At 38.7% G+C, this 20,872-nt stretch overlaps 1 protein-coding gene across 1 annotated transcript; it reads left to right on the top strand.

Moving 5' to 3' along the window:
- The first annotated feature begins 13,144 nt into the window (after positions 1–13,144).
- TSPYL4 (TSPY like 4) lies at positions 13,145–14,398 on the top strand. Its single transcript, XM_007454990.1, has one exon. It carries the CDS (start codon positions 13,154–13,156, stop codon positions 14,396–14,398), a length of 1,245 nt encoding a protein of 414 aa, XP_007455052.1. The 5' UTR covers positions 13,145–13,153.
- Positions 14,399–20,872: the final 6,474 nt, after the last annotated feature.

Here is a 20,872-nt window from a genome sequence, read left to right as displayed (position 1 = left end):
CCTTTCTTTCTAATTTGAAAGCTTTGTGAAAGCAGAGGTAGGGTGTCTTTTACCCTCCTTACTGCATCTAGCATAATGTTTTGCCCATACTTGTCACCAGATAAATATTTATTGAATGACAAAATGAATAACTCAAATGGAAAAAAAGAACAAAATAACTTAGTACCCAGAAAAGACTTTTGATGAGGTAATGGAAAGAAGAAAACAGTTTTCAAGGCATTTGTAAAAGTGATTGTCAACAAATTTGCAAAGCCTTTCTTAAATAAATTTCTTGTTTAATAATTAGAAAAGGTTTAAACACTATAACTAACTTTTCACTTGCCATTTTAACAGGGCATTAATTTTGGATCAACTTTTATGTGCTTTGTTTTTGTACATTTTAAGGTGATGATCACACTGGAGATAGAAAGGGGGTTAGACTCTATAGACATCTTCTAATACAGTAGCCACTTGTCACCAATGGCTATTGAGCACTTGAAATGTGGTTAGTCCAGATTGAGATCTGCTAAAGTATAAAATACATACTTGATTTCAAAGACTTAGTGTGGAAAAACAGAATGTAAAATGTCTGAATTTTTATATCGATTGCATATTGAAATATTTTTGATATATTGGGTTAAATAAATATATTAATAAAATTAATTTCCCCTACTTACCCATTTTTAAAAAGTGGCTGCTGGTAAATTTTATATAGGACAGCGTGGTTCTAGGCTTCTTGATGAATATGTCAAAGCATATAAAATATCTGTAAAAGTTTAACATGTTAATCTTTTCTCCCCATGAAATTTTTTGTGACTTTAGGGCAAGGTTTATCTAGCTAAAATTCAAGATGTGTAAAGTATAGCTAGAAGCCAGTGGGTAAAAGGTAAAATGATATGTCTTTAATCAATTTGTTTTTGAGTACCTAAGATATACTCAGTAATTCATAAAACGTATTGCGTAAACTAATTTGGGGTATAAGTAGGGTAGATATGGGTGCCAAATTTGCACTGATAGTTACATTGGTTATTTAGGGTAGTCTCGGGCTTCCCTGGTAGCGCAGTGGTTAAGAATCCTCCTGTCAATGTAGGGGACACGGGTTTGAACCCTGGTCTGGGAAGATCCCACATGCCACGGAGCAACTAAGCCCGTGTGCCGCAACTACTGAAGCCCGCGCGCTTAGAGCCCGCGCTCCGCAACAAGAGAAGCCACCGCAATGAGAAGCCGGCGCACCACAACAAAGAGTAGCCCCCGCTCGCCGCAACTAGAGAAAGCCCGGGCGCAGCAAGGAAGACGCAACTCAGCCAAAAATAAAAAATAAAAAAATAAATAGTCTCTAACAACGTTTATGACCTATGGCTTCGTATTTTTCTAGAATAAAATGGTCTGTATTTTTTGGTTTACAGATGTACATGAAGCTCAGAAAATGATTTCAGTCAGTAAACACACCATTTTGTGTATGTTATGTGGGCTCCAAATTTTAACAATTGGCCAGCAACAGAAAAAAAATATCCCAAGCTAGCTTTGGACCAAGTCAATTCAATGCTCACCACTTGAAGAAGTATATTATTTTATCTTTTAACATTTATTTTATATTTTTATGTTCTCTGTACCTTCTTGAAAAGTGTATTTTATTTTTGAAAATTAGTGTCGTCTAAAGTGTAGTGAAAATTACAATTTGCAGCAATTATTATTTTGTATTGGATACTATATTAAGGATTATATGGGATAGTAAAGTAAAGGTTGTCCTTGCCCTTGAGGAACTATCTCATTAAGGGGGTGCCATTCTTTGGATGTTTCCTCTTCAGCAAATTCACATCCTCAAACTAGTTATGTGCATAAGAAAACTCGGGGGCTTAATATGGCCAGGAGGAGGTGTCAGAGATGATCAGGACCATACCCTCAGGGCCATCTTCCTCTCCCTCAATGTTAGTATATAATTGAAGTCCTAGATTGTATAGAAGTGACAGATAACAATCTTTATCCATTCATCAGAATGGGAGGTGTTTCACTCGTGAACAGTACCATCTCCATCTCCATGTTTGCTTGAAGTGAATTGTTTGAGCTCTGTAGGGTCACCTTGATCTATTTCCTCTGACTTCAGAGGTTCTCGAAACCTACAGAAGAATTTCCATGGGGCTATGTTAGGAAAACAATGTCTACTTCTTGGCTTCACTTTTTCAGGATTTGCATTTAATATAATTTCCCTGAGAACAGGCCAGGAAGAAATGGTTCTATTAAAAATGTAAAAGGTCAGTTAGGTAAATTGCTCATTTTTATAAATAACCAAATGTCTTATTAGCAACTTGAAGAGACAGGGAAGACACGCTGGTTTTAAATAGGGATTAACTCAGTTTTACAATCTACCACCTAGTGCATTAGCCAAAGTAAATACCTTCCCTGAGCCTCGGTTTCCTTGTCCGTAATGCAGGGATGATAATATATTATAAGCTAATATTCTCCCAGGATATATTTGGAGAATGGATTATATGGTTATAGAGAGGATAATAACAGCAACCAATTGGGAGCTTACTATGTTCCAAACACTGTGCTAAAAGATTCCAAGTATTAACATAGTTAATAAAGGTTAGAGTGTGAAAATGCCAAGCACAATGCCTGGCATATAACTAAAAAATACTAATTTTCATTGACCTGCCTCTCATTTTAATTTCTTATTTAGTTCATATCCAGACAAGCAGTCATCTAGCTTAATATTTATCAAACCTGACTGCCCATTATAAATAGCTGGGGAGCTTTGAAAAAATCCTGATGCTCAGGCTCTCCCTGAAACCAATTAAATTAGATCTCAAGGTGCAGACAGGTTTTAGAATCATGGATAACCTTTCCTTGGACTCCTGAAGTGAGGGAATACTCACTCGTTTTCAGTTTTGTTAAATTTACTCAGAAATCCACTGCCTTACAACATCTAGCTATTGCAAAGGGCCTGGCATATAGTTCCCTCACAGCACATTTGCTCCATTATTTTGACCCCTGTAGTCTTGCAGAATGGAATTAGCTTGATTCCACCAAAGAGTTCTAAGTACTTGAAGATCTTTATTACATCCTTGTCAACGTCCCCTCACCAACCTGGCTATATATCAGCTCCTTCAATGTTCCTCCTCTGTTTTGTATGCTAATTAAACAAGATTTATTACGCCAGTGCTGTTACTAAACTCGGTGCCCAGAACTGAACAAAATAACATCCAAATGACAAAACAGAATGAGATTTTTTTTTCTGCCTTTATTATGAATAGTATATTTCTTTAAATGGATCCTGGGAGAGCATTAGCTTTGGGGGCAGCAATATTACCCTTTTACTAAACCCTTAAGTTTTAAAGTATTCACATGCTGCTGAGTTTGGCTTCACCATCTTACTGCATTTTATTGAACTTTGTGTCCAACACTTTACACATATCTATACTAAATTTTATTCTGTTAGGCTAATTCTCCTAACTTATTCACATTTGGAGGATTCTTTCTAATGAGTAATTCTCCTTAATTTCATGTCGTTTGCAAATCTAGTCTGTAGCCACCTCATTGTTGAACTTCTCCCTCCAGGGATCTTCCTTTCAGAGTGACATAGCATCTTTAAGACACGATCTTTCCATCAACTGTAGATCCTCCTGTTATCGTGTGTGTGTGTGTGTGTGTGTGTGTGTGTGTGTGTGTGTGTGTGGTTTAACTTTGTTCTAGGGCATCAGCAGGCATACTTGGCACCTCTTAAGGAATTAGGGGAAGATGCCCCCCTCCAGGCAGAGGGGTTAGAAAAGTGTGCCATTTCCTCCCAGATGCAGTCCATTATAGCAGATGTGCTTTGTCTTTCAAATTTCCTTGTCAAAAAAGAAAATGACTTCTTAGTGATCTTTTTTTTTTTACCTCTATTGATCACTCTGCTTCTTTTTTGAAGGCAGTATTAATATTTTAATATTACTACAACTTCTGTGGGTTTGAGATTTTTCAAAATAAAGTTGGAGAAATATTAAAAATGATGTTATAGAGCTTAGTTTTAATCAGTCATCAAAATTAGAAAACAAATAACTACAGAAGTGCACAATTAAAAGCCTAGTTTATAGACCTCAATTTCCATCAAAGTAATAAAAATAAATACTCATTTAAAAGATTGTTCTATAATTAGAGACTATAAGAAGTAAGTAGGAAGCATGTATTATTGTGAAGAGTTATTGGTGAAGGTGGGTTATTTCATACAGCTCTAGAATAAGACCCAACATTGCCCCAAATTGACGATATATCTAGAAACTTATTTTGGGATTCATGTACTCCTTTACAAAGTTCTAGAAATACGGGTCTTACTGAGGGCTTCAGCACACATTTCTTGAGGTTGAGACCCACTGATGGATCAGAGATTGGCACTGCAGAATCAGCCACAGCTACTAAAAGCATGATTTGTACACAGAAGCCTGTGAATATCTTCATTTCCAAGTCTTCATTTTTTTTAAGCTTCAGACTCTGATTCCAGAGTTCAGGAAAGCTTAGTATAGGAAAATAGTGTGTTCTCCGCTTGATTTCTAGTCAGTATACATATCCCATTTGAATCAATTTGCATTTCCGTGATCACACTAATAGTGGTTAACACTGAGTTTCAAATATTTAACCCCTACCACCTCACTGTTGTTTTTGCCTCAGCTATTCTCTTTGCTATTTTAAGTGACCAAAGATGTTACCTAATAATAGATTTTGTTTGTTTGTTTTTGGTATTTGTCATTGTTTTCTTTCTTAAGGTATGATTTACACACAGCACAAGAATGTTCACAGCAGTTTTATTCACAATAGCTCAAAATTAGAGCAAACCAAATGTCCACCAACAAGTGAATGAATAAATTATGATGTATTCGTACAGTGGAACACTACATGTAGTGTATACTCAGTAACAAGAAGGAACAAACTTGATTATGCAGCAACATAGTTGAATCTCTAAATCATTATGTTAAGTGAAAGATGCCAGATAAAAGAGTACATACTATATAATTCCGTATATGTGAAGGTCACTAGCCCAGGAAACTTACCTATGGTGACAGAAATCCAAAAAGTAGATTGGGGAGAGTAACTAGAAAGAAGCATGAGCAAACTTTCAGAGGTGATAGTAATGCTCCCCATCTTAATTTGGGTGATGATAACACAGATGTATCCACTTGTCAAAACTTGTCCAACTGTACACTTAAATTTCATGCACCTTAGTGTATGTAAGTTATCACCTCAATAAACAGCACATTTTAAAATTGTTGAGAATTCAAAACCTGGAACTCCATTTACCCATCTCCAGTGTTTTGGCTTCTCTCCTTCTGTGCTTAAAAGTTGCTGACTCTACTTGCAAGACTGTATTTGCAAGTTGTTCTCATGCTGCAGTATAATTCCAATTTTGGAATTACTTTTTTTTTTTTTTTAAACTTTTTCTCCCTTAATTCCAGGGCAAAATTGATCTCTTTGGAGATTCCCTTAACTTACAAACTAAGAGGTTCTGTTATCCTCTGGTCACTGAAGAAGTTCAGTCTGCTCAGGGCATATTGTTCTGTAGGTAATATACTGATATACTCAATAACAATCTCCCTGGGGGCACCCTCAAGAATCCCCCTGAGCTTCCCATTCCCTTTCTGCACATTCAGATGCCTACAAGATGCTTCTCTGACCTTCTTTTAATCACAGTTGAATTCCTTGTCCCATGAGTCACAATTTGAGCCTTGGGGATATCCAGTTCTCCTTCAAGTACACATCTCTGTCTCCATAACCTTCTCCACAGATTGTTAGAAATATCATGAATTTCCATGTATGCTCTTGTTTTAGGTTTCCATACTACTATTCCCATTTACTAATAAATAGGGAAATAGAGGCTCAGCAAATTGAAATGTATTCATCTAGATGCAAGCAGCACAGGCTGCATTCAATTAGGGTTTCTTATTTCAAGCTAGGGCACATTCTACCACATTGCAGCAGCCTGCAACTTTGGCATAAAAACATAAATAAAATCCTAGCTAAGTACAAGTATCTTGGCCTTATTTGAAAGTTATTCCTAATTCGTTCATAAATGGTTTTAAAAGGATATGTTTGTTTATTTATCCTTATATGTTTATCTTCATGTTAAACAATAGAAGGTATCCAAACCCCATCAGATATCTATTTCCTGTATTTTAAAATATAATTTTTTGATATTTACTGTTTGAGTTAAATGCTTAGTTTTACTTTTCCTCAGAAGAACAGAATGAGCCAAATGTCAAATGTTTTAATATCATTCTGGAATTTGGCAGCTGAGATGTAAAGAACTGTTGATATCACTAAGAAATGTAGAGGATGTATATTTATTGAGGTTTAATTGAGTCAACAGAGTGATTACTTATAACAGATATTTAATACTTATCCTTTTCACCAAGCTCTGCCTTCTCTTAGCACGGTGCAATTAAGAGTTGTGTTGAGATGGGCCTAAGAACTGGTGGGTACCTGGTAGTCTAGGTACTGTTGTAGTCAACTATTGTTAAGTAATGGCCGAATTTCTCAAGTTTACTCTTGGGTCAGTTTTGCTGAATCCTCTCCAATTAGCTATTAAAGGTATATATTTCACAAAATTTTTTTTCCTTAAAGTATTGTATAAAGTAATATTATATGGAAGAATGAGGTAACGCATTTAGTTCCAGCAATAAACTTTTTCTATGAACTGGAAATACACTATATGTCTAGAATCATTTCTAAATAACTGGAACATTGCAGACAAGTATTATTACTACATCCTAATGTTTCATGTTTTTCTCAGATTATTCCAATTATATTTACTTTGTCCAATTCAACTCTCCTTTCTTTCACTTACTGCTTCACCCTTTATGGATTTCTTTCATCTTTGAACTTCGATATACTTATTGTTTCATAACAGAATTTGACGTTGATTTTGTACTGTCTGCAGTGTATTCAATATAAGTAAAACTTAGCATAAAAATAATAAAAATTACCAAGTGAGCTTTTATTTATTGAAAGCCCATTGGGATACTTTACACATATTTCATCTTCACAACAGTCCTGTAAATTAAGTTTTATTATATTCATCTTATATATAAGGAAATTGTGGCTCAGAGAAGTCAAGTGACCTGTTCAAACTGAACAGCTAGTAAGTGGCACAATTGAGATTTAAAGCCAGATCTGTCTGATTCCAACATATGTGTCTTTACTCAGCGTATTAGTAGGGTTTGCCAGAGAAATAGAAACAACAGGAAGAGACTTATTATGAGGAATTGGCTTGTGTGGTTATGGAGGCTGAGAAGCCTCACGATCTGCCATCTGAAAGCTGGAGACCCAGGAAAGCTGGTAATGGTATAATACCCGTCTGAATTCCAAGGCCTGAGAACCAGGGGAGCTGATGGTATGATTACCAGTCCAAGGGCAGGAGAAGATTGATGTCCCAGCTCAAGTACTCAGGCAGGAAGTAAAAGGGGCAAATTCTTCCTCTACCTTTTTGTTCTATTCAGGCCTTCCCGGATTGGATGACGCCCACCCCAACTGGGGAGGGCAATCTACTGACACTTTCCTGAGTCCACCAATTCAAATGCTAATTCCAGAAAACATCCTCACAGACACCCCCAGAAATATTTAATCTGTCAAATTAATCCTGTCAAATTGACACACAAAATCAACCATCACACCCAGCATACAAAGGCATGAGGTCACTCAGGTCAGGGACATTGTCTCTGATTTCCTTTATGATTGGTAAAAGCAAGGCTTTTTTTTTCTGGTGGGGTGAGTGGCTAAATGCTGTCACAGGAAGCCATCATAACCAAACAAGCTTGTCAGAGAAAATTTTAATTTTGTAAGTGATAGCCTAAGTATAAAAAAGATTATGATTCAATTTGAAAAACATATAGAGCATGAAACATTTGTTGAAAACTCATACCTTAGTTCTTTTAATGAATGTATGGTTTATAAAATTGGCATAAATATTCTCTTTGGAACGGTTTAAACTTTAAAACCAATGACAAACTAGTCAGATTATTATTAATTTTTTGGTTCATTATTTGTTGTTTTTTTAAATAATGAAGCCAGCTATTATATTTAAAATTGTCCTATAAAATATTTTAAATATAATAGATTATTTTATAGACCACTTCCTCCCTCTAGTGACCAGGAATGGGAATACCACATTCACAAGCATTAAAAAAAATTGATTCTCAATGTGTCTGTGTACCTCCCCCTAGAGGATGCTTGGGAAATTTGCCAGTTATTTTGGTTATTATCAATACAATGAATGTGGGTGCTATTGGCATTCATCAGGGGCATTAAGGACGCTAGCATCCTGCAATGTGATAGACGGTGCCCCATATAAACTAATTATCCATTGCTGAATATTCATGTAGATGAAAAATTTATTATTTAAGCCTAGAACCTACCACTATCCTACATATGAAAACAAAATTTTTTTCCACTGTTTATACATTCCATTTTTGAAAGCAACTTATTTACTCTAAAACATTGATTGTAAGATACATCATTGCCTAACAGTAGGAGTGAAAAGAACTGCCAATTAAACTCTGACACGAAGCTTTTTAAGACTTTTATCAACAATCAACAGCGTGGAAAGGCAACCTATGGAATGGGAGAAAATATTTGCAAACCATGTATCTTAAAAGAGGTTAATTTCCAAAAAATACAAGGAACTATTGATTCTATAGGTATAGCCACCTAACTACCTCATCATGTAATTTAATATAGGCACACCCAAGCAGTTACAAATTAAAATAGATATTATAAGAATTACTTTCTTTTACTTGCCCAGATTTCCACAGCTCATGAAAGGCAGAGCTGGAACTGCAGCCCATGCCTTCTGTCCTCCTCTAGTAAGACGGGGTCTGTAGAACACCAATAACAAAAAAGGAATGTTATATCTAATGGGTTGAGAACTGTTGATTTAAGGCACGAAGTGAGGATCATGAATTCTTGTTTCTCCCCCTTAGTAACTTAGTCTCCCCTTAGTAGTATCATTGGGGCACTTCCCCCAAAATAGTCACTACTTTGTGGATGTGGATGATTTAACATTAAATTTGGATGGCCATATGATCTTATTTCTAAGAAAGTGCCTTCTCATTTTATATGTTGTGTAGGGTTGAAGAATAATATAATGAATGAGTGCACAGGTTCCTGAGTCAGATGACCTGGGTTCAGATTTTGGCTCTATCACTGCTGTGTGACCTTGGATAAACAACTCAATTTCTCTGTGCTTCATTCAATTCCTTCTGAGGTAGAGTCATTAAATGGAGGTGATAATATTATCATCTCACAGGGGTGTTGAGAGGATTAAATGAGATAACACATTTAAGTGTGTAAGTGTCTGGTGTATAGAAGACACAAAATAAATGTAAGCTATGATGAATATATACAGGCATACCTTGGAGATATGGTGGGTTCAGTTCCAGACCACCAAAATAAAGTATCTCAATAAAGTGAGTCATATGAATTTTTTTGCTTCTCAGTGCATACAAAATTATGTTTACACTATACTGTAGTCTCTAAGTGTGCAATAGCATTATATCTAAAAAAAAACAATGTACATACCTTAATTTAAAAATACTTTCTTGTTTAAAAATGCTAACCATCATCTGAGCCTTCAACGAGTTGTAATTTTTTTTGCCAGTGGAGAGTCTTGCCTGGATGCTGATGGCTGCTGACTGATCAACGTGGTGGCTGCTGAAGGCTGGGATGGCTGTGGGCAGTTTCTTAAAGAGATACACCAGTGAAGCCGGCCACACAGATTGACTCTTCCTTTCATGAACAATTTCTCTGTAGCATGTGATGCTATCTGATAGTATTTTACTCACAGTAGAACTTCTTTCAGAATTGGAGTCAATCATCTGAAACTCTGCTGCTACTTTATCAACTAAGTTTAAAGTCTTTTGTTGTCATTTCAACAATCTTCACAGCACCTTCACCAGGAGATTTGTCTCAAGAAAGCACTTTCTTTGCTCATCCATGAGAAGCAACCCCTCATCCATTAAATTTTATATTTATAACAAACTTCATAATAAAGGAAAAGTATGAAATATTTCAAGAATTACCAAAATGTGACAGAGACACCAAGTGAGCAAACACTTGTTGGAAAAATGGCGCCTATATACTTGCTTGACATGGGGTTGCCACAGACCTTCAATTTGTAATACCATCATAGCCATATTATACATTTTGGTAAAACATGTTTAAAATCTTCATTTAGATCATATCATTAAGTTTCACTAAAATCTATGAGATTGTCACCGGGCTACTGTATATATAGAGTAGATGCTAACGAAGAAGCCACTATGCAGCCATCCTGTCTAGCTGGGATGAGGAGACTGATCTGCATGAAACAACCAAGACAGTTAAAGACAGAAGATAAGTAAGTACAACTGGATGGCAAAAGCAACAAGAGCTATAGAATGGTAAGGTGGTTAAGGAAGGTATAGGAGATGAGAGGAGACAATCTGCCAATTAATACATGTCCGACCATGGATGAGTTAACTTCTCAGTGATTCCTGGGTCCTATTTATGAAATTAATTCATTTAAAATGCCTAGTACAATCTACATGAGGTAGGTTGAATGGAGTTTTAAAGAATGGGAAGGCTGTTATTAGTGGAAAATGATTCTATTGACAGGAATAATCAGAGACAGGGATGTTTCAAGTAGTGGAGATACAAATCTTTTAAAAATTTTGATATATACCATACGCCTCAATGTTCATAGCAGCAGCATTTACAATTGCCAAGATATGGAAGCAACCTAAGTGTCCATCAACAGATGAATGGATAAAGAAGATGTGGTACACACACACACACACACACACACACACACACACACACACACACACTGGAATACTACTCAGCCATAAAAAAGAACAAAATTTTGCCATTTGCAGCAACATGGATGGACTTGGAGGGCATTATGCTAAGTAAAATAAGTCAGACAGAGAAAGACAAATACTGTATGATATCACTTATATGTGGAATCTAAAAAATATAACAAACTACTGAATATAACAAGAAAGAAGCAGTTCCACAGATATAGAGAACAGACTAGTGGTTACCAGTGGGGGTGGGGGGAGGGGAAATATAAAGATGAGGGAGTGGGAAGTACAGACTATTGGGTGTAAGATAGGCTACAGGATGTACTGTACAACACAGGGAATATAGTCAATATTTTGTAATAACTGTAAATGCAGTGTAACCTTTAAAAATTGTATAAAAAATAGTCAAAAAAATTCGGTACATACAACTAGAGCAAAAAGTTCACATGAAGTAGCCTTATGTAATTTTCTAATTTTCTGTTACAAATAGCAAACTCTTTCTTTCCTGCATGGCAAAGTAACTTTCACTCAGCATTTGCTTCTCTGTCTATTGGCTCATGTTATAACCCAAGAGAATTAATCCTTCAACAGTGAAAAGATTCTTTAAGAAAAGAAACAAGGCAGAGTAGTGTCAAAGAAAAACTCAAAGTCACAAAGTCACTTAATTGTAGCATGCCGTTTCCTTGTTTATAAGCAGGATAAATAAATAGATTTCACCCCACAAAGGCAAAAACAGGATTTATTAAAAGAGGAAAGAGGAGAGAGAAAAATAATTATAGTCTGGGAAGAGTGAATCTTGTTTGCACATTTTTTTTGATTAGCTGGCAGCAGTCAATCTGGACAGTCTGTCCTTGAATATCTTAAGTGTCTATGGACTCTCTGGAAAACCTTTGTGCGCTAAACTATGAAGCTGGATGACAGGCTGTTTCTCTGTAATGTCTGCCTGTATCTTTCCAACAGCACCTCATTATTAGCTGTACAGGTCTGCACTACTTCCTTCACCAGAAATCTCAATGTAACTGCTGATTTTCTCGAAATCCTTTGCCCCTAAATCTTTACTTCTAACTGAAATCTCTCCTGAGTCCTTATTTGAAAGTGATCATAATCTGGGGTGCTTTGTAGTGGAATTTCTATTACAAAGAGTTATAATCATTTTTCTAATATTAATTTAAGACTTTAAACAAAAATATGCAAATTTAAGTTTTCCTTTTTTTCTTGCATTTTCCTAAGGATTAACACCAGTATTTTCACACAAACAGAACAGATAGTAGTGATAACACTATCAAATGAAATGTATGAACGAACTGACCCGAATAAACAAGTTTTCTTACTCAAATATGTTAACATTAACTTTTTAAATGTTACTTAAAATATTTTAATTAAGACAATTAGTAGCCCCGGTGCCTGCAAACAGTTGATCATGGCTTCTGCCCTGCAGTGAATTATCACAGAAGAAAAATTTGGCAAAATTGCTGGCTTCATGCCCACAGCCATTATGAAGCAGGAACTCTTCAGATTAAGATTACAACCCGAGGGTAAGGACTATATAATACGTATGCTTTCAGAAATTAAAATCGCCTTTGATTACGTTTCTTCCAGTATCGCTTAAAGGCTGAATTTGCACCCTTGCACGTGTGTGCGTCACCTCTAAGTGAGGAAAATACATTTTGCTACTAACATCAGTTGAAAGTGAAAATATTGTCCAGTTGCTTCAAAGGTGTTTGCCAAAGTACATATACTTTAAAATCTATAAGGCAAATTGAAATAATCCTTTATTATGTCTTCTTAGGATGAGGAAACTTCCCTTTTAGCTGCTCCTAATTTTTTAAAATCATCACATTTAACACAGCAACACTTTTCTTAGAAATCAAAACCTGCTCATCTCAATTCTTTGGTAACAGCAACGAATCCGTACGTTAAAGAAGGGCTGCGAATTGCTGAATCCACTTTACTATCCAAGAAAGGCCCCATGAGCTGAACTGAATATAATAACTAACCTTTCTTAGCAGTTAAGTATTTTAAAAGACAGTAGGTGCCTTAGAAATTCATTCAGGGCCTTAGAAATCCACACTCACACAGTTCTCACTTGCTCGAGTTTGGTCTGTATCCATTTATGCAAGCCAAATCTCTTCCAGACTCACGAAATTCATAACATTTTCTTAACAAAGACAAAGAAACACCCTTGACAGACTAGCATAATCATAAGACGCAACGAACTCTCGCGCGATGTTGAGACGCTACCGCCTAACGTCACCGGTTGCCATAGCAGCATCCCTCAGAGCGGAAAAGAGGGGTGGTGCGAGGGGCGGAGCGCGGCTTCGGCGGAGGACAACGGACTTTCTCCTCCTGCAGGTCTGACTTCTACCAAAATGAGCGGCTTGGATGAGGGCGACAACCTCCCTGTCGCTAAAACCTGCGATCTCGCTACTCCCGACCACGCCCCGGGACATCCGGACCTAAAGCAGTGTCAGGGCGAGGAAACCGGGGCCACCATGGTGATGGCGGACACAGGTGAGGGCGGCTTGGAGACCGCCGCAGAGGGGGGCGCGCCCCGCGACCCCGCGGGCTGTGGCCTTGCGCTCCGCATTCGGGTTGCTGGGAGTCGCGGCCGCGTAGCGACCAAAGCGGGCCAGAAAGAGGCTCCTGCTTCCACCGAGGGCCGGGAAGCAGCCTCTGCCTCCACCTCGGTGGCAGCCGACAATAGCCAGAAAAATGGCTGTCAGCGTAGAGAGCTGCGCAGCCCTGCTGTCGAGAAGGCTCTAGAAGCCTGTGGCGCAGGGAGGTTGGGGTCTCAGATAATGCCTGGGGCGAAAGCCAAGGAAATGACGACAAAAAAGTGCGCTGTTTCAGCAGCAGCGGAAAAGGAGGGAGTAGCGGAGGCGGTGGTGGAGGAAAAGAAGGTGATGCAGAAGGAGAAAAAGGTGGTAGGAGGAGCGAAGGAGGAGGCCCGGGCCAGGGCCCCGAAGATCAATAACTGCATGGATTCGCTGGAAGCCATCGATCAGGAGCTGTCAAATGTAAATGCTCAGGCTGACAGGGCCTTTCTTCAGCTGGAGCGCAAGTTTGGCCGTATGCGAAGGCTCCATATGCAGCGCAGAAGTTTCATCATCCAAAATATCCCAGGTTTCTGGGTCACTGCCTTTCGCAACCATCCCCAGCTGTCACCTATGATCAGTGGCCAAGATGAAGACATGATGAGGTACATGATCAATTTGGAAGTGGAGGAGCTTAAACACCCCAGAGCAGGCTGCAAGTTCAAGTTCATCTTTCAGAGCAACCCCTACTTCCGAAATGAGGGGCTTGTCAAGGAATATGAACGCAGATCCTCTGGCCGGGTGGTGTCTCTTTCCACGCCAATCCGCTGGCACCGGGGCCAAGACCCCCAGTCCCATATCCACAGGAACCGGGAGGGCAACACTATTCCCAGTTTCTTCAACTGGTTCTCAGACCACAGCCTCCTAGAATTCGACAGGATTGCAGAGATTATCAAAGCGGAACTGTGGCCCAATCCCCTCCAGTACTACCTGATGGGTGATGGGCCCCGCAGAGGATTTCGAGACCCAGCAAGGCAGCCAGTGGAGAGCTCCAGGACCTTCAGGTTCCAGTCCGGCTAACTCCTGCCCTGTGAGAAGCTCCTGCACAAGTTTCCTTACCACCTCCTCTTGGACCTGTGCTTAGCCAACAGCATGCAGTCTTCCGTTTACTTTCTCTTCACACTGGATTATTTTGTCCTTTTGTCCTTCTAAATCCTCAAAAATCAGTGGCAAGATAATCGCTTATATGCCTATGCTCTTCTTCCTCTGAGCCTTCCTGCTGTTCTGCATCGTGTTACATGTTCCAAGTGCACAGCCTTCCACTACTTCTATGCCAAGCACATGATACTGTTGATATGCACTCCCTTCTTTTGCATGCCCTTGGCCCTGTCTGACGATGGCCTTCTCCCAGTTTTTAAAGTGGTTGTCTACCACAAAGAAGCTTGATATACCTTTGCAAATACTTAGCTGGGCTTCATACTTTATGCAGGCTGTCCTCCTGATACCCATGTACTCTGTGGCAAGATCTTTGAGTTTCACTGCTGCAAGATGAAGCTTATGTAGATGATGCCAGTCATCAACCCAAACTGAACATTCCAGGCTACCAGTAACTGGTTTCCAACTGTCTTCCTGGGTCCATGCCATCCACACTGCTGGTTATCTGGCAGAATCAGCAGCTGGCTGGTGGGTGGCTACTAGGCATGAATGAGGTAACAGATGACAGGTGTTCTATGTTATCATGTTGGTCTTCTTATGCCTTTGGGCACCCTGCATTGTGATCACATACTGGTGAGTATGAAGGCCTGTGATACGGCCCACCCGAACCTGCACTCAGCCTTCTGAATGAGCTTTGCACAGGCACCATCGCCTTCCTCTTCAGGAACTATCTGTAGACTTAAGCTCCTGGGCAGCACACAGGAACTATCCCCTTCCCTGCCCCCCAAATGGCTACCCATAAGCCCAACTGGCTGTCGGCAGGTTGGGCAGTCATAATATCACAGCGTCCAAAGCAAAGCTGGTGGGGGGGGTCCCTTCAAGCAGTTAGCCTTTTTGAGCCCTAGCTGACAAACCACCCTTAACCTAGGCAACTTTATGAGGCATCCCCTTCTCAACCCCTCCCGCACCCATTCTGAACATGACAAAGTTGCCAGGGCGGGGGCACCGACGAAGAGGTCTTTCTAGTCTGTGGCACCTGTTATACATCTGTCTCTGTCTCCGTCTACCTCCCCGCCACTGCCCCCCGACCCCACCACTTCTTCCTCTCAGAAGCAGTTACAGCTCAGAAACAGAAAACAAAACTGGCAAAGCAGGCTTTTTGTTTAATTTGCTCTCCCTTTGATTGTGTCCAGAAGGAGAAAGGTACTGTGCATCAGATCCAGATCTATTGCTGTCTTCTGCCCTCATGTCTCCACCTCACTTCCTTTAGCAAAGTCTAAACATTTCAAAGGAAAACCTGTAGGTTAATTGCCTACTTATGGGCATTGTTTTTGGGGGGCCAACTCTGACAACCCCATCCTCTTCCTCATCCATTTACCAAAGCCTTCTGTGTGTTTTCTTGAGCTTTAGTGTGAGAAGCTGAGAGGAGACAGAAGGGCCTCACAGTAATGGCTTCAAGACAGACCCAGAGTAGGCTGTGATCCAAGGCAATCAAAACGTAGTTTCACTCCACCTTTCTAAGCATGGAAATTCTTTTTTGGGCCTTGGACCACTTAGAAGTAACCCCAAGGCAGCATTTTGAGGGTCACTCGTGTCCTCTGTACTGTTCTTTGACTGCCCTGATGTCCCACAGCCTCCATCCTACTGCCTGGCCTTCTTGGCTCTCAGTCCTCAGCTTATGCATTTCCTTCCCTGCTTCTGACCTAACAAATGAGGGAGCGGGCTGCAGACTGCATTGTGGGAGCTGCCAAGCCTCCCTCCTAGGGGGTAAGGGTGTGTGTGAAAGTCTGCTCCGCGGGGCTTGGGATGTCTGGACACAGAGCAGTGGGAAAGGTGTCCTAGGCTGTAGAAACTGAAAGCTCAGAAAACAAATGAGCTTGCTGTGGATTGTTGGGCTTGAGAAGGTAAACAGGAAAGACTGGAACCCTGTAGGGTCAGGGGAGGGGAGGCCCCTGAGGTTTTTCCCAGGAGAGGGGAGAATGAAAGTGGTTGATGTTTAAAGAGGATGGTGGGAGGAGTTACGTTTTCCTTCAGTTTTTCCTAACTCCTTGAATTCACCAGTAGTTTTTTGTACACAAAAATGCAAGTCTAAATGTTTTGTATTATTTTAGAATATGTGAACGATTAATGGTGTATGCTCCTTATTTCACTGTGTTTGAGTAAAGTCCTGTTAATTCCTTTCTCCATTTATGCTTTCTGGCAAAATTGACATTTACAGGCATGCTTTTTGCTTGTAATTGAGAATGTGTGCAAAAATATCAGGCTTGTTTCCTGTGCAGTATGAAGACTTATGTGAATGTTCACTAATATATCAGCTTGTTCTGTTCTCTCTTCTTATATAGCTCTATTCTTAGAAATATAATTGAATGTGACCTTTGAAATTGTGCTGTCTTGTGGAAGTATTCTCAGACAGAAAAACCTAACTGTCGTCTTGATATTTCTTGGCCTAGCAGTAAATATTGTACTTGACATCCTATGTTCCTAACCAGTGTAAGTACTTGTAGAATTGCTCTGTCAAACTAAACAAAGATAGTACTTTAGTCTTCTCCTATGTGCTCAAAGGAAAAATAAATCTGTTACTCTGCTGTATTTCTTGTTTTCACCAAAAAATAAAAATAAATAAGGAAGGCTTGTCTGTTTTGTCTAGGCTAATAAGTGGTTGGAAAATCATTAGTTATCAAGTCGTCACAGTAAGTAACATCCTGAACCTTAAAAAAAAAGGCAATAGTGCACCTTCCAAGATTTTTTGTGTGAAAAATGGTAAATAAGCCCAAGTGCATACTCATAAACATATTTCCTATAGTCAGTGTAGGTTTTGGTAATTGAAACACCATATATTGATTTTTGTCACTCACTTAAAATACTGTTTTCAGTGGAAAACTGTTCTCTATGCCCCATAATAGTTTACTTATATATTTATGTTAACTATGTCCCACCTTGGGCTGATTCTTTTATTTAATGAGCTTAAGACAGACTTTTGGAAGAATTTAATCATTGGATATTCTTTAAGTACTACTTAAATTCTTTTCCTACAACAGTGTGGTGCTCTAAAAAGAAAAAAACAAAAAAGTTATGACAAATATAAAGTCTAGAAACATGATATCAGACATCACAGTGTCAATTACCAGTAATGTTTTGCTTTTCAGCAGCTATTACATGAAGGTTTGGGAGATACATACTTATGCATTCTCTGTAGCAGAGAGAACAATGAATGCTGCAAGGTCTCCATAAATGAATCACTGAATATTTTTAGCCATCTAAACAAAGATTTGACATAAATGCCCCCAAATTACTGATTTGAATTAGAGATTGTTAATTAAACATACAGTTAAAACAGACTTGCTGACTCTTGGTGCAATATTTATTTGCAAGCTCTATTTGCTGAAGTATAATTTTTCTAGGCCTGGAGAACTTTAAGTATTAGAGAGCTAAGTTTTCTTTTGCATGTTTTATACCTATCTTAGTCCTAAATTCCCTATACAATGTTCATTTTACCTTTTCAATTCAGTGATTAATTTCTGCCTTGTCGACCATCTGTTTCAAGCATATCTCTTTATCCTGTTCTGGATATAATCAGAAAATCATTTTTGTTGGTTTACTATCAGCTTTAGTCTAACCAGTAGTACTCATTTTTCTAGTAGGCTGGTGCTACTTGTTTGTTACAGATTAACATGGTTTCTGTTCTGTTTAGTCTAATACAATTAGACTCAGTTAACATTGTCTAGGATTCACGTACCACCCGATCGGTTAACTCATATAGCCCTGCTCCATTTCTTTGCATTGCCTTTTTGTTTTTCTTCCTCAATTCTAGACCCAAATTATTCTTAAATCAGACCTCCAAACCAGTTAAAGAGTTTCTCTCATCCTTTTCACCAAAGAAGTATTACCATTTTGGTCTGCTTGGGCCATTATTGCCCTATGAGTAATAGTGGCATACTTCATAATTTCCCTGGCATCCTCTTCTATTTTTCTGGGTATTCAGCTCAGGCCAGACACCCACAAAGTCTTCTCTGACCTTCCTTACCAGGCTCCCTACTCCTCCACATCACTCCTCCTGCTGCTTTCGCTTCTGCTTTACCTCCAGTTGTCTCAGGTTTCCTTACATCAGTTTTCATCATTAAAAACAAACCCCCCATAAATGACCAATATTCCTAATCACTGAGTTCCCAGTCTCATAGAGTCACAATTTAAGCCTTCGATACCCAATTTTGCGTCAGATATGCATTCCCTGGCTTGACAATCTGAAGAGACCTGAGGTGGCAGTAGGTACTTCCATGTTTGTTCTTATGTTACCTTCATAATCCTGACAGTTTTACTGTCCCCTTTTAAACAGTTGAGAAAATAGGCTCAGAAAGTTGAACTAAATTGCCTAAGATGCAAATCACAAATTGTGCTTTCAAGCTAGGGTACCTTCCACTGTATCACAGCCATCTGTACTAAATTTGGCATAAAACAAAACAAAAACCCTATTTATATGAGTATTCAATTGAAGGTTATTCTTAACCCATTCATGATGGTCTTTGAAGGCTTTTTTTTAATCACTTATTTTAATTAATACAGAATTCCATAGTTACAGATTAAAATACTCCTGAAATTACATATGTAATCATGATGTTTGCTGCATAAATGAAATTAGCAGTTTGCTCCCTTCATTGAAGGGAGTAAATGTACAAAAAGGACTTTTATTTAGTAAAAAATTTTTTAAAAATTGTATATTTTATTTTATTGCACTTAATTTCTGCTGTACAGCAAAGTGATTCAGTTATGCATGTACATTCTTTCTAAAAATTCTTTTCCATTATAGTTTATCACAGGATATTGAATATAGTTCCCTGTGCTATACAGTAGGACCTTATTGTTAATCCATCCTATATATAATAGTTTACATCTGCTAACCCCAACTCCCACTCTATCCCTCCGACACACCTCCACCTCTTGTCAACCGCAGGTCTGTTCTCTATGTCTGTGAGTCTGTTTGTTTTGTAGATAAGTTCATTTGTGTCATATTTTAGATTCCACATATAAGTGATATCATATGGTAGTTGTCTTTCTCTTTTTGATTTACTTAGTATGATAATCTCTAGTTGCATGCATGTTGCTGCAAATGGCATTATTTCATTGTTTCTTATGGCTGAGTAGTATTCCATTGTATATGTATACACCCAATCTCCTTTATCCATTCATCCGTCAGTGGACATTTAGGTTATTTCCATGTCTTGGCTATTGTAAATAGTGTTGCTGTGAACATAGGGGTGTATGTATCTTTTTGAATTATAGTTTTGTCCAGATATGTATCCAGGAGTGGGATTGCTGGATCGTGTGGTAATTCTATTTTTGGTTTTTTTGAGGAACCTCCATACTGTTTTCCATAGTGGCTGCACCAACTTACATGCCCACCAACAGTGTAGGAAGGTTCCCTTTTCTCCACACTCCAGCATTTGTTGTTTGTCCATTCTGACCGGTGTGAGATGATACCTCATTGTAGTTTTGCTTTGCATTTCTCTAATAATTACCGCCATTGAGAGTTTTTTCACGTGCCTGTTGGCCATCTGCATGTCTTCTTTGGAGACATGTCTATTAGTTCTGCTGCCCATTTTTTGATTGGGCTTTTTGTTGTTGAGTTGTGTGAGCTCTTTGTATTGGGTTGGCCAAAAAGTTTGCTTGGGTTTTTCTGTAAGATGTTACGAACTTTTTGGCCAACCCAATATATTTTGGAAATTAAGTCCTTGTCAGTCTCACCGTTTGCACATATTTTCTCCCATTTCGTAGGTTGTGTTTTGTTTTGATTGTACTTTCCTCTGCTGTGCAAAAGCTTGTAAGTTTGATTCTGTCCCTTTATTTCTGCCTTTATTTCCATTGCCTTGGGAGAATGACCAAGAAACATTGGTATGATTTACATCATAGAATGATTTGTCTATGTTCTCTTTTAGGAGTTTTGTGGTGTCATGTCTTAAGTATTTGTTATTTTGAGTTAATTTTTGTGTATGGTGTGAGGGTGTGTTCTAACTTCATTGATTTACATGTAGCTGTCCAACTTTCCCAACACCCCTTGCTGAAGAGACTGTCTTTTTCCCCTTGTATCTTCTCACCTCCTTTGTTGAAGACTAATTGACCTTAGGTGTGTGGGTTTATTTCTGGGCTCTCTATTCTGTTCCATTGATCCATATGTCTGTTGATGTGCCAATACCACGCTGTTTTGATTACTGTAGCTTTGTAGTACTGTCTGAAGTCTGGGTGGGTTATGCCTCCTGCTTTGTTCTTTTTCCTTGTTTTGGCAACTCTGGGTCTTTTATGGTTCCATAAAAATTTTAGGATTATTCTAGTTCTGGGAAAAGTGCCATGATGACAGGAATCACATTAAATCTGTAGATTGCTTTGGGTAGTATGACCCTTTTAACA

The sequence above is a fragment of the Lipotes vexillifer genome, unplaced genomic scaffold, assembly GCF_000442215.2.
Source record: "Lipotes vexillifer unplaced genomic scaffold, Lipotes_vexillifer_v1.1 scaffold18, whole genome shotgun sequence".
NCBI lineage: Eukaryota > Metazoa > Chordata > Mammalia > Artiodactyla > Lipotidae > Lipotes > Lipotes vexillifer.
Note: the sequence above shows the minus strand (reverse complement) of the source record. Positions and strands in the feature narration are given on the sequence as shown.

Bases quoted from the DNA above. Each gene is read 5' to 3' on its own strand.
- TSPYL4 (XM_007454990.1), top strand. From the start codon at position 13,154: ATGAGCGGCTTGGATGAGGGCGACAACCTCCCTGTCGCTAAAACCTGC.